Source organism: Erigeron canadensis, chromosome 3 (assembly GCF_010389155.1).
Source record: "Erigeron canadensis isolate Cc75 chromosome 3, C_canadensis_v1, whole genome shotgun sequence".
In the NCBI taxonomy this organism is placed as follows: domain Eukaryota; kingdom Viridiplantae; phylum Streptophyta; class Magnoliopsida; order Asterales; family Asteraceae; genus Erigeron; species Erigeron canadensis.
In genome coordinates this window covers 31,162,011-31,175,017 of record NC_057763.1, presented here as the reverse complement: position 1 = coordinate 31,175,017, position 13,007 = coordinate 31,162,011, and the positions used below count along the sequence as shown (strand labels likewise).

The 13,007-nt window shown below is 34.0% G+C and overlaps 2 protein-coding genes across 2 annotated transcripts; one reads left to right on the top strand and one right to left on the bottom strand.

Moving 5' to 3' along the window:
• Positions 1-3,433: 3,433 nt before the first annotated feature.
• On the bottom strand, positions 3,434-4,252 carry LOC122590834 (glycine-rich protein 3 short isoform-like). The gene is made up of 2 exons (XM_043763005.1): positions 4,106-4,252; positions 3,434-3,842 (listed from the first exon to the last, which is right to left on the bottom strand). The coding sequence occupies exons 1-2, from the start codon at positions 4,209-4,211 to the stop codon at positions 3,601-3,603; spliced, it is 348 nt and encodes a 115-aa protein (XP_043618940.1). The 5' UTR covers positions 4,212-4,252; the 3' UTR covers positions 3,434-3,600.
• A 4,638-nt stretch (positions 4,253-8,890) lies between these two features.
• Positions 8,891-9,561, top strand: LOC122594650. The gene has a single exon (XM_043767080.1). It carries the CDS (start codon positions 8,948-8,950, stop codon positions 9,371-9,373), a length of 426 nt encoding a protein of 141 aa, XP_043623015.1. The 5' UTR covers positions 8,891-8,947; the 3' UTR covers positions 9,374-9,561.
• Positions 9,562-13,007: the final 3,446 nt, after the last annotated feature.

Genomic DNA, 13,007 nt, shown 5'->3' with positions numbered 1-13,007 from the left:
TTGATAGGATCGGTAATGGAAAGTCTCCCCAAATATTACTTCTCTATCTTTAAAGCTCCGCTAACAGTGATTGAGGGGCTGGAGTCTCCTAGACGAAAAGTCTTTTAGGGTGGTGGCGAGGCGGGAAAGAAGATCCACTGGGTGGCCTAGGAAAAAGTGGCATCGCCTGTCGATAAAGGAGTTCTTGGTTTAATTAGATTACGGGACATTAATATGGCACTTTTAGCTAAATGGATATCGAAGTTCAAGACTGAGCCAAATAACCTTTGGAGAAAAGTGATCAGTATTCTACATGACACAAAGAGAGGTTGGAACTCTATTCCTTACAACAAGTATCTGTCGGGTGTTTGGAGCAATTAATTTGGTCAATGTGTCGACTCGGTTAAAGTGGCAGGAGTGGGAGTAATGGAGATGTTAAGATAGGAACTTGGTTATGTAATGTGCCGCTTAAGGAAAAAATTTCCTCTCCTTTTCAAACTTGAAAAAGAGAAAAAAATCATGGTTATGGAAATTAATAACCCATTGAACGAAAGCTTCTCGGGTAAGTGGAAGTAGGCAAAATGTCCTATGACTAACCAAGAAACAAAGGAATGGGATGATCATGTCTCGTTGCTCAACGGGATGGAGATAAAAAACGAACAGGATAAATGGGGGTGGACAAAGAGGCAAAGATAACAGCTTTTCGGTCAAGGATGTGAAGAAGTTTTTGATCAGTGAGACCGATTATAGTGGCAGTAGTGTCATCGATTGGTGTAAGTGGAAATAATGCAACATTTTTAATTGGAGGGTTGTCCATGATCGAATACCTACAAAGGAAGCTTTGATGATGCGCAACTGCTGGAATGGAGACGCTACCTATGTGTTGTGTGGAGAGGGGCAAGAAAATACTCAACATCTCTTTTGTGAGTGCGAAATCTCAGCTAAAGTTTGGCATTTTATTAGTGATTGGTGCAGATCGGCACCTTTCTTTGTTTTTAATCTGGCAGACATCCTGGAAGTGCATAAACAACAGGGAAGGGGCAGAGTGGAGTCGCTAGCAATCAAAGGTATCATTATGGTTAGTTGTTGGTGAATTTGGAAAGCCCGGAATGCAAAAATCTTCAATAACGTGAAGGCGAAAATCACTGGAGTTATTCATAATATCAAGACCCTTAGCTATCTTTGGTTTAAAAACTGATCAAAGTATAGAAGTATAACATGGGAAGAATGATGTAATTTCAATTTTGTGTAAATATTTGTATATATTGACCGTCGGCGATTTGCCGGGTAATGAGTTGATATAAATTTACTTTTTAAAAAAAAAAATAAAACAAGTAACTCAACAACAACGTGGTCATTTATATTCACGATAGATGTTGCTTGACATTAATGTTGCTTGACACATTAATGTTGTTAATTTAATGCTTTTTAGTTCAGCTAACCTCTAAGATATGAATAACGATTGGCCAAGTACTATGGCCAAGTGGGGGTCTAGCTATGTGTTCGCAAAAGCAAATTCATGTATAGACATATTTATCCAATTTTTTAGCTAGGCGAGCTGACTAGACCGAATACTTGCGGGTAATCAGGAGTCGTCCAGACGAATTTTTATAGCCACAATTGGGTGTAGTGTTTCTCCCTATAATTTGAATTTGAAACTTAAGGGTTGTTTAATATTGCGTTTTCAAAATAAATTTTTTGTTGCATTTTGAAAAAATATGTATGTACATGCTTCTCCAAAACTGCGTTTTCATACTGATAATAGCATTTTCTCATCCAAACAATTTTTAGATTATTTTTTTTATATAAACGTAATAATTAAATAATCACTTCAAAACTTATAGTAATCCCAAACAGCCTCTTAAGGGTATATATTTTCATTCTTTAAAACCATCTCGAGACTATTATTCGTCCTTTTTTTAAGGGCAGAATATTATAAATAAACAAAATGACATCTAGAAAAGCACTAGACACCAAAAACAATACAGAATACAACGTCTAGGAATAACTAGACTATTATCCTTTTGATTTGCATAAGCTTTATTTGACAACAAATAAAACTAATATCATCATGATATATCATTTCAAAATCTTAACATTGAATGAATTCAATAAATAATATGTAAGTTATATATTTAAACGCAAAAAATCCAACGTAATAGATATGTGTTCTATATAGTTTTTGTAAAATGTGTAGTCTTAACGACTCTTTTCAACCTTTGAATCGAATCACCATCTATGGTGTAGATTAAAATTAAAAAAAAAAAAAACAAACAAACAAGATGAGAATATTTTTGAAATGTAAAATTAATTGAGATCTCATTCATACTCGTTCTATTTAATCGATCCTTTCCTATAAAACTTAATCAGAAACCACTAATGTGAGGTCACTCTGGCAATCAGATCGCCATGGTCAAGAAACACCATTGTCTTCGCCTCAATCCATCTTTTACATCCTTGTCATACCCAAAAACTGAAGTTGAACAGGTATACATTTCCAATAAAAGTATTGTCTATAAAGTGTTTAATTAAATGCTCTAAATCAAAAGGTAAAAATGTTTGGTGAAATTACCTCTTTACACTCACCAATAGATGATCTTTTGTTTTTTATATATGTAAGTTAATCTATATATAATTTAGGAGATGTTTTGTTTTGTTTGTGGTAATGGAAATGAATGATTTTTTTTTTTTTTTTTGGGGGGTGTGTGGGGCGTGGGGGATTACAAAATATATATCAAACTTATAAATAAGATCATCGAAGACGTTGGGTTTCAAAAACCACTCTCAAAAGTTCCCTTGAAAACATAGTCACATAGATAATGATTCTTAACTTAAAACCAAACATGAAGGTTTAGCCCATATACCCTTGGCCCAAAAAAGGTCACCCCCTCAAACCTTAAAACTTATTTTGTAAAGCCAATTAAGAGCCCAAAAACTTATTTGGTGAAATTAAGGAAATGATTAATTCTCTTAACCAAATAGCCTAATAATCTTTCTAATTATAAGATGATGACATGTGAAACAATCAGGGGACAAGATTAGGAAAGAGAATTAGTGGATAATGTTACTTTCTTAATGTATTACGAGGATTATTAGGATATTTGTTTTCATCTAATAAATCTAACCAAAATTGCTTTAGGCGACGATACGTACGGTATTCAAAATTTAAATTAAACTCCCCTTTTGTTGTTTCTGTCTTGTTGAGCCAAACAAAAACAAAAACTACGTACATATAACAATCTGTTGGTATGGCTATCTAATTTTCGATAAAAAATATTTGCATCATATCATTTATTTTTCCTATGATTATGTGCATGTAGATATAAAAATAAAAATACTTTATAATTTGGTTTGTTACTCATAATCAACGTCATGTATTTTGCAGCAAAGAAAACAAGTGAAGACACACACGTTAGTCTAGCTTTTTTCAACAATATAAAATGCGATATGATTATTAATTAAAGAACATAATAGTTCAAATTTATTTAAGCCATCTGATCGATACACAACATACAAACGTACACTAAATTCTTAAATCCGCATACGGCGATGGAAGAGCTCGATATATAGTTATTGATCAACAGATATGATGGCTATAGATTGATTGAGAGATGGATCGATTTAGTTGTGAGTTTGCGCCGCATGATCATGAGCTGCTTGTTTGTAAGCCGCTGCCTCAGCAAGAGTGGTGCAACACCTGCATCCGTTGTAGTAACGTCCTCCGCCACAACAACCATACCTACAATAATTTCCTCTTCGGCCTCCCCTGTTGTTGTAGCCTCCACCATTGTTGTAATTCCCTCCACGTCCGCCGTTGTAGTATCCACGATCGTCACGGCCATACTTGGCATCTTCTACTTCACCTACATCATCAATTATTCACCCAAAGGTACACACAGCGCATTATCGATCATTACATGAATTAGTTAATTGATGCATATATATATCTAGCATGCATTCCATAATTTATATATTAACCGTACGTTATAAGCATGCATATAAGTTTGTAGGCTGGCCAGTACATACTTCTCATATTGTCATATATATAGTTTTATTATGAAATTAACCTTGTAATTATTCTAAAAAACTATATGAAAGAGATGATGGAATTAATTTAATTACTCACTCTCATCATGGTTGGAGGCCAAGTTCTTAGCAGCAGCAATTTCTGAGGTAATGAGGAGAATAGTTGCAAAAACAAGGACAAGTAGAAGGACTGTCTTTGAAACCATTTTTTAATTTACTTTTTCTTTTTTTTGTTAGCGGATATATTTGGTATGTAGGATGAAGAAATCATGTGATACGCTTGTCTATTTATACAAGAAGAATTTACAGGATGAATTTTATTAATTGCTGATTGGTTGGCTGGTGAATTAATTATTGGTGATGACATAATTATAAAATTATGGGGTATAATTTTACCCATTAAAGTATTATTAAACCACTATTTATCTCCGACTCGATCGGTTTTCTGTTATCCAAAGACATATACTGCTTGTTCTTTTGGTCTAAAAGACGAGTACAAGATAAGGATTTTTCTACCGATTTTAATGTACGTTTTGCTAGAGTAAGTTTTTAACTCTATTGCAGAATGCAGATCAACTAACAAAAAATTTAGGCCATGCTTTGATTTACCTTGACATTATAAATTTATCCTAATCTTTTAGCTGGTTACTCGATCTATTTGTATGTTTATTTGTATTTTAAAAGACGATATATAAACACAAGTTGTATATGGATCCAGTTATTTGTAACCAACTAAGAGTACTACTATAGAAAGTATTTTCATTCAAAATATATTGGGTTTCATCCCAGAAATGCGTAGTTCGAGCTCGACATACTGTCAAATTGGATGTCATTGTGGTGTCTCGAATGCTACTACTAACTTAAAAAAAAAAAAGTAAAAAATGTTTAATTTGTTTAACCAATCTTTTTGAAGCTAATTATCGATCGATCATGTGTTTTTTACATGTTATTTTTGCCAAAAACTGAAAAAATAGATTCAATGAATATTGAGAAGCCGATATATATGCGCTTAATAATTAGGTAAACTTATCGACTGAAACAGACCATGTGATGAATTTAACATCAGGCATGGCCGTACGTTGTTTTGTTTAAATATTATCATAGTCCATACCTTAGTATTTAATTAATTGTCTATTATATATCTCGATCGGCTTGGATCGTATGCGTGCAGGCATGCTGTCTATGTACGTGTGATTGTTGTGATATATATGATGGATTAGAACTTAGAAGTGTCCATATTATTATTTATTTATCTACTAGTCCTGATACTCGTATGATATACGGTGGTTATAAAAATTGTATCATAAAAAAGTTCGAATATGCCTCATACATGATTTGTGGCTATGAAATAAATTGTAGTTAAAGTAAATTAATTGGTGATCGAAGCTAAATTATAATAACAGTAATGATAAATATAATATATATTTAGTTACAGTTTTGGACTTACTTTAAATTTGTAGAATCATATCAAAATGAGAACTTGTAAGGATAGTGGATGACGGCAAATAATTTTGTGATTTCGGATCGTAAACTCAAATTTTTGAAGTATTCATGTTAATAACTTATTATAAGTAATATAAACAATAGGAGTTGAAGAATTAAGAAAAAAAAGAGACAATTTATTAATTATGAGAAAACGATCAGTTAAATAAGGTTATAATGTTTTTGTATTAATAAGCCAATAGTTATAGTTTAATTCTAAGTTTAATAAGGAAATTGAAAATATATACAATTGAAAAAACTAATTTAATAAAATAAATAATTTAAAAGGACACATATCGATCAATAATTACGTCACGTGTCATCTCAAAAACATCTCAATCCTTTTAATTTATTGGTAGATATTACATATGATACATGAATTATACTTCACAATTGCAATTAAAAAAATTATATTTTGCTTACCCGATCGAACATCTTCATTATTAAAGTTATTGGATACCTCACTTTTATCCTTGAAACTGTAAAAGTAATTTAAGCTACATATGAATTTGAGAAATTGAAGTACTAATTCATATCCATTTTTAACCATAGACAATTATTTAGAGATTAACGACTATATATAGACAATATTTTTGGATATACATTATTATTCTTTAATTATAAGACATACTCCGTATCGTATATGGTTTAGGCGAGTTAAGGGCTTGGGTGTAGATATCAACTATAAAATTAGCTAGTCGATAGAAGTTTTAATTAGTGAATTATGTTGACAGAATTTATTTTTTTATTATTATTTTATGGTATAGAGTTGGAAGGAAAAACTAATCGATCACTTGGGAAAAATGGTGTACTTTGTTCAGGACCATCCCACCACTGGTTTTTTTTAAAGGATTAGTTTATTGGAATGTAACTATCTTTGACCGAGTGTCTATAGTAGGAAAAAACTAAAGTTGTGTGTATTGTATGTAAGCAACTCGAAATAATGTTTATTGTATGTAAGAAAATATACATGACAACCATATACAGGTGTCACTTGTCAGATTTTAATTGGTTGAAACGAAATTCTTACGTACAATAAACATTATTTCGAGTTGTTTACATACAATACACACAACTTTAGTTATTTCCTACTATAAACATTCGTTCAAAGTTTCTTACATTTCAGGAAACTAATCCTTTTTTTAAATAAAACTCAACTAATAGAAAGAAAAAAAAAAAAGTACATCAATATGTGCTCTAACTTTAAGGTTTTATACGCGTAGGGGCAGACCAGGTTTTATGACGTCAAAAATAATTATGTGAAACGTACTGTTTATCATCAAGGAATAAAAAGGATTAGTAAAAGTGGTTTCTCCAATTTGACAGATTGAGCAAAACTCCACCGTCACATTGTATTTGATCGCAACCAATAATAGATTGGCCCATTGGATCTGCCCTTATGTGTGTCCATATCAAAAAAGTCAACTAATCAATCTGGTGACAAAGTATATTTTTTTCCTAATTTTTAAAGTCAAACGTTCATTTTAGAAACGTTTAATGATAATACCAAATGACCATAACAAACAACATATAAGCAGGTTATATACATAGAAAGGTTCGTATGATAATTTTTTTTTCCATAGAAAATACTAAATCTTTTTAAAGATTATTTTAAAAATCTTCCTAAAACTATAAAATTAGTGTGACATATATTATTCACTAACTTTATTTCCTAATTTTGCTTTTTGATTTTGTCACATGTCTTCATCTGATAGTTAAAAGGATTTTTAGGCCTTTTTTTTCAAAAGGATTAATCGTTTCTTTTTTTTTTAATGGGAAATGGTTAATCTTTCTAATTTATCCTCATAAAAATCTTCTTAATAATTTGATCATGACACATGGTAAAATCAAAGGATGAAGTTATGTGAGAGAATTAGGGGGTGTTTGGTATTGCGATTACAAAACAAAATCTGTTTTTTCAAAATAGATTATGTGTTTTCAAAACTGCGTTTTGAAAAAGCATGCAGGTACATGCTTCTCAAAAACTGCGTTTTCATAGCCAATAATCACTTTTTCATACAAACACTTTTTTAGATTATTTGCGTTTTACGAACGTAATAATCAGATAATCATTTTATAACGCAATCCCAAACACCCTCTTAGTAGATTACAATCGACACTAAGTTAAGGAATTATGAAGATAATTATTAGGATTTAGAAGGATAAGTTAAAAAAATTAATCATTTTCTTTTTTTATTTATATAAACCGTAAAAATTTTAAAATTATGTATTGAATTTCTTGTGATTGATAGTCACATATGTAAACATAGTCACATATGTAAACAGAATAAAAGTTCATATGAAAAAAATATCAAAAACATGTAAAGTTATATATAATTTGATTTATTTATATATGAATAAATTTATTCACATGAATAATTTACATATGAAATATTAAAAAATATGTTATTGTTATGGGAGCAATGTATAATTACAAAGAGATGTTGACCCGAAACTATTAAAAACTTAGGTTTAGTTTAAAAATGCTTGAGTTCTCCTTTAGAAGCTTTAACAACTAATAAAAAAAGTTCATTAAAAGTAATATTTATAAGTTTGTTATTCGTAGATCTAAGGCTATAAATAATAGTCATAGAATATTGTATATCTATACTCCTTTATAAAACATATTGGACATTTATTTTATGAAATTTAAGCAAATTTTTCCGTATCTCCATTTTACCCCTAACTATCTATACTCTTCTCCTTTATTCACTAATTTAAAAATCATCTATACTCTTCTCCTTTATTCACTAATTTAAAAATCTTCATCTAATATACTTATAATACCCTTAATGAAATAGTTTACAGTATAGATCTCCCAACATCAATTACTTTTACATTCACTACCATTGATGCTCCCAATGTCACCCCCACTACCGTCACCACCACCACGTTATCACTATCATCACTGTCGCCGCATTGCGCATACACAAATTTAGTAAAAATTAAAATATGTATGTCTTTCCTTAAAAATAATTTTCAGATATCACATATCAAATTTATTTATGTTTATATAATCATAACTTTATGGGCTATGACAATAACTAAAAACAAGTTTCGAATTTTGGTCTCCATTCTAGAAAACTTTATAGTTAACACGAGACTAAAAACCGTAAGGAACAACTAGTACAAGAATATATATAAGACATATATTAGTCCAATTTTTATTATATATTAAAGTTGAATTGGCTATATATAATGCAAAACTATGAGGTGGGTGATTAAGAACCCATCAACAATAAATCAATTATAAAACACTTTTAAGTCAAAAACCATAAGACTATCCCCGCGTTGTTTGAACGCACATAACAAAAACATTAGGAATAAACTTATTATGTCCTTAATTTATGCTCTATATAATACACTTAACCACAATATCACAATTCACAGCTCAATACCAACATATACCAAAACTTAATTAACAAACATACATATATAGTCAAAACACATAGCAAAAAAAATGAGTGTAGAGTTGTTAGATGGTGGCATCATTCTCGACTTCATTGAAGACGATAAAGCGTTCAATGATTCAATCCAAGACCGTTTCACGAACTTGGACACGAACCATGATGGTCTTCTTTCATATTCAGAAATGCTGAAAGAGCTACAATCTTTAAGAATGATTGAAACTCATTTTGGCATTGATGTGAAAACGGACCCGGAAGAGCTCTCTCATGTTTATGACTCTTTGTTTGTGCAATTTGACCGTGATTCAAATGGGACTGTCGATTTGGAAGAGTTTAAAGCCGAAACCAAGAGAATGATGCTTGCTTTGGCGAATGATCTCGGTTTCTTGCCTGTTCAGATGATTTTAGATGAAGATAGTTTTTTAAAGAAAGCCGTTGATAGGGAGCTCATGAAGTCAGAATTCAGTTCATCGGCGTAACATCCTTGATTACTTGCGCGCATATATACATATTTCTCAAGTTTTTGTTTTGCATCGTATCTCGCTGTGTACTTGCTAAAAAGAAATAAAGAATATATATGTACCTTTTAAAAATTTTGGTGAAAAAATCACTTCTAAACAAAATAGTATGACGGACGTACATGAATAAAAAGAGGTAATGCCATATATCTATGATAAAATGATTATGTAATGTAATAATATTTGGGTGGCTATATAATGTATAGACATATATTTTTTGGGCTATATGGTGTATGCTACCGCTAACTTCCAAACTGTAAACGTTAAATGTCATGTCACCAGTCAAATTCACCGTGTAAAGGTCATGTCAACACTTGATGCTTACGTGGACTGTGATTCATTAAACATTTAGTATTACATAACAATATTATAAGAAGTTATATTTTAACTTCGAGGTATCTTCAACTCAAAATGTTTTGGTAATTTATTTTGGTCACATAAGATGTTTCCTCAAAAACAGAGGTAAAACCGTTTAGCCTTAAGGTTGTGATGGAGGGGTTTATATAGGAAAACATATTACACTAAACCCCCTCCTTAATTACATACAAATCCTTCCTTAATTACAATCTAACCCTTCCATAATTAAGAACAAAACAATTACATAATGACAAAACAAGCATTAACTATTAATTTAAGCTAACAATAAGATATATTGTAACTTGGATATTCTAAATGCAGATAGAATAAGACCATGTTGAGCAATGAGCACTATATACTATTTAGTGAAGTATTTTCCAAGATAACTTTGAGAATGACGTAGCATTTCATGAGCTTCGTCTTGGAAGCAGAACCTCCAGTAAGGAAGTACAAGTTTCATCTGGAGCCAACTAATTAGAAGGATCACCAAAGCAGAATTCTTAATGGGTAAGAAAAGGTATAGGTTATTAACCAAGGGACAACCCCAATACTCGAGGGACCACCCACAGGTGACAGCCTGGAGTTTGGTCACCCCCATTACATGGTGGATAATACCATTGTCCCATCAGAGCTGGTTATTATCCACATCCCATTTGCCTATAAATACCCCATGCTCACCAACAGTAAATCATTCACTTCTTTCACTATTCCAATATTTACTCTCTTGCTTTCTCTCTCTAAACATAAACATCATACGTTATATTCTGCTTCATCCGGGGTTTGGTTCCAACCAAACCGTGGCGTATAATTCTACTCCTAACAAGGATTGAATTACCAAGAGGGAATCGCCACCCGAAGGAAGATTCTCCTTCGGCCCTTCTAACGATTGTGTGTTCCATCGTGTGCAGTTCATCCTTCATTCACCAAGAGGGACCAGACTACACCTGGTCCATCCTAAAGTAAGAACCAGACTTTACCTGGTCCATCCTGAAGTAGGTCCATTACTTCATCAAGTGGCGCCATCCGTGGGACCCCAACACTTGTAAAGTCACAAGTTCGGGTTCACTTGCATTGATGGAACTCACACCACCCTCTGAACCATATCCTTCGAGGACCACTAATGCTGCTCCGGACCAGACAATGGAGGAGGTTGAGACCCCTGGTCCACAAGGTCCACCTCCTTCCCAACATGTGGTTCACGCCGAAGGTCCCGGCACCTCTAAGGATCTAGATCCAATCACTCCAGAGTTCATAAGAAGCAACTTTGCTACTCTAAGCATGATGATGCACAATTATATGAAGGAAGGTGTAGCTCCGACGAGGTTGCGCTTCGGAGAAGAAACCCCAATTCGATCAAGTAGGGACCATCAGGTTCCACATCATAACATCGGTGGTCCATCAGAAGGGTTTGTCACACCCAATGCACCGATGAGGGGTCACACCCAATTGACAGAACCACCTCCTGGTACATCTGGTACTTATGTATTCATACCCACAAGGAAGGAAACGCCTCTCATTGAAGCAGAAGACTTGTCGGCACCTTATTGCCCCACATCAGCTTCTAAATTCACCAAAATAATATCTGATTTCCAGTTTCCCTCCAAGATTAAAATGCCATCTAATGTGAAAATGTATGATGGTACCACAGATCCAGATGACCACATGGGAGTATTCTCTGGCGCGGCCAAGGTGGAACAATGGTCCATGCCTGTGTGGTGCCACATGTTTGGCCAAACTCTTTCTGGTTCTGCCCGAGTTTGGTATGATAGTTTAGCAGGAGGGAGCATTGATAGCTTTGAAGAACTGAGGCAAAAATTTCTCACTCACTTCATGGTTCAACAAAAATACACCCGAAACCCGGTGGAAGTCCATAACATTCGTCAAAGAGAAAATGAGAGCCTTACCGCATTTATGGAAAGGTACAATTTGGAAAGTATGCGGATCTTGGGAGCAAGTGAAACCATGCGGGTGTCAGGTTTTATGCATGGCATCAGATCCAAGCAATTGATAGAAAAATTAAATACAAAGGTTCCTGATACTGTGAAAGAAATGATGGAAGTGGTTAAAGCTCACATTAGAGCAAAAGAAGCTATCACAGCTGCAAAATTAGATGAAGCACCAGCCCGACGCAACAACAAGCAATCACGCCAATTCAACAATAGAAGGGCATATACCTCCTCCACCGAGAGGTCTGAGCGTCGTCAAAATACTTCTTATTCTCCAGCTAATGTGAGGCGGCATGAACATTACACCGCTTTAATCAAAACACCTGCTGAAATTTTGGCCACCGAAGATGCACGAGTTGGTTTCATTCGACCCCGACCAATGATGGGGGATCCTAATAAGAGGAACGAGCAGTATTGTGAGTTCCACTCTGACAAAGGGCATCACACCAACGATTGCTGGCAGTTGAAAAGGCAGATAGAAGATGCCGTGAAATCTGGTCAGTTGGCCCATTTAGTAAGAGAAATTAAAGGGGAGAATAAAGGTGCAAGAGGTGGGAGACAAAGTGGCTCCCGGAACAAAGAAAGAGACAACAGAGGAAAGATGAAAGAGGTTCAGATGTTTGGAAGGAGTCAAATGGGGGAGTCAAGGAAAAGAAAGATACCTGAAAGTTGGATGAACGTTCCCATCACATTCCCTCCCCCCGGAATAGTAGATTTGACTGCCAATCCAATGATCATCACAGGAATCATCGGGGATCAAAGGATCCATCGTATTTATATCGATGGAGGTGCATCTGTTGAGCTGATGTATGAACATTGCTTCTTCCAGCTCCCTGCTCAAACCAGACAGTTAATGACAAAGGCTGAGGCACCATTAGTGGGATTTGCAGGGGAGGTCGTGTGGCCCCTTGGGCAAATTCTTTTACCTATTACATTGGGGGAACCTCCATTATGTCGAACTGAAGAAATGGATTTCGCGGTAGTAAGAGCTCCATCATCAAGATACAATATGATAATAGGAAGGCCAGGGATGAAAACTTTGGGAGCAGTAACCTCCACTCCGCATGCAGAAATGAGATTCCCAACCCCGTGGGGAGTAGCCATTGTAAGGGCTGAAATGGCAAAGGTAGATGAATGCCAACGAATTGAAGAAGATGACTTAAAATTTACTAAGGAATCTCGTAATGTGAAAGAAGAAAGGGTAATGATTCACCCTCATTACCCGTACCAACTCGTTACCATTGGAGCTGAGCTATCTCGAAGAACAAAGGAAAGGTTGGTAGAGTTTCTAA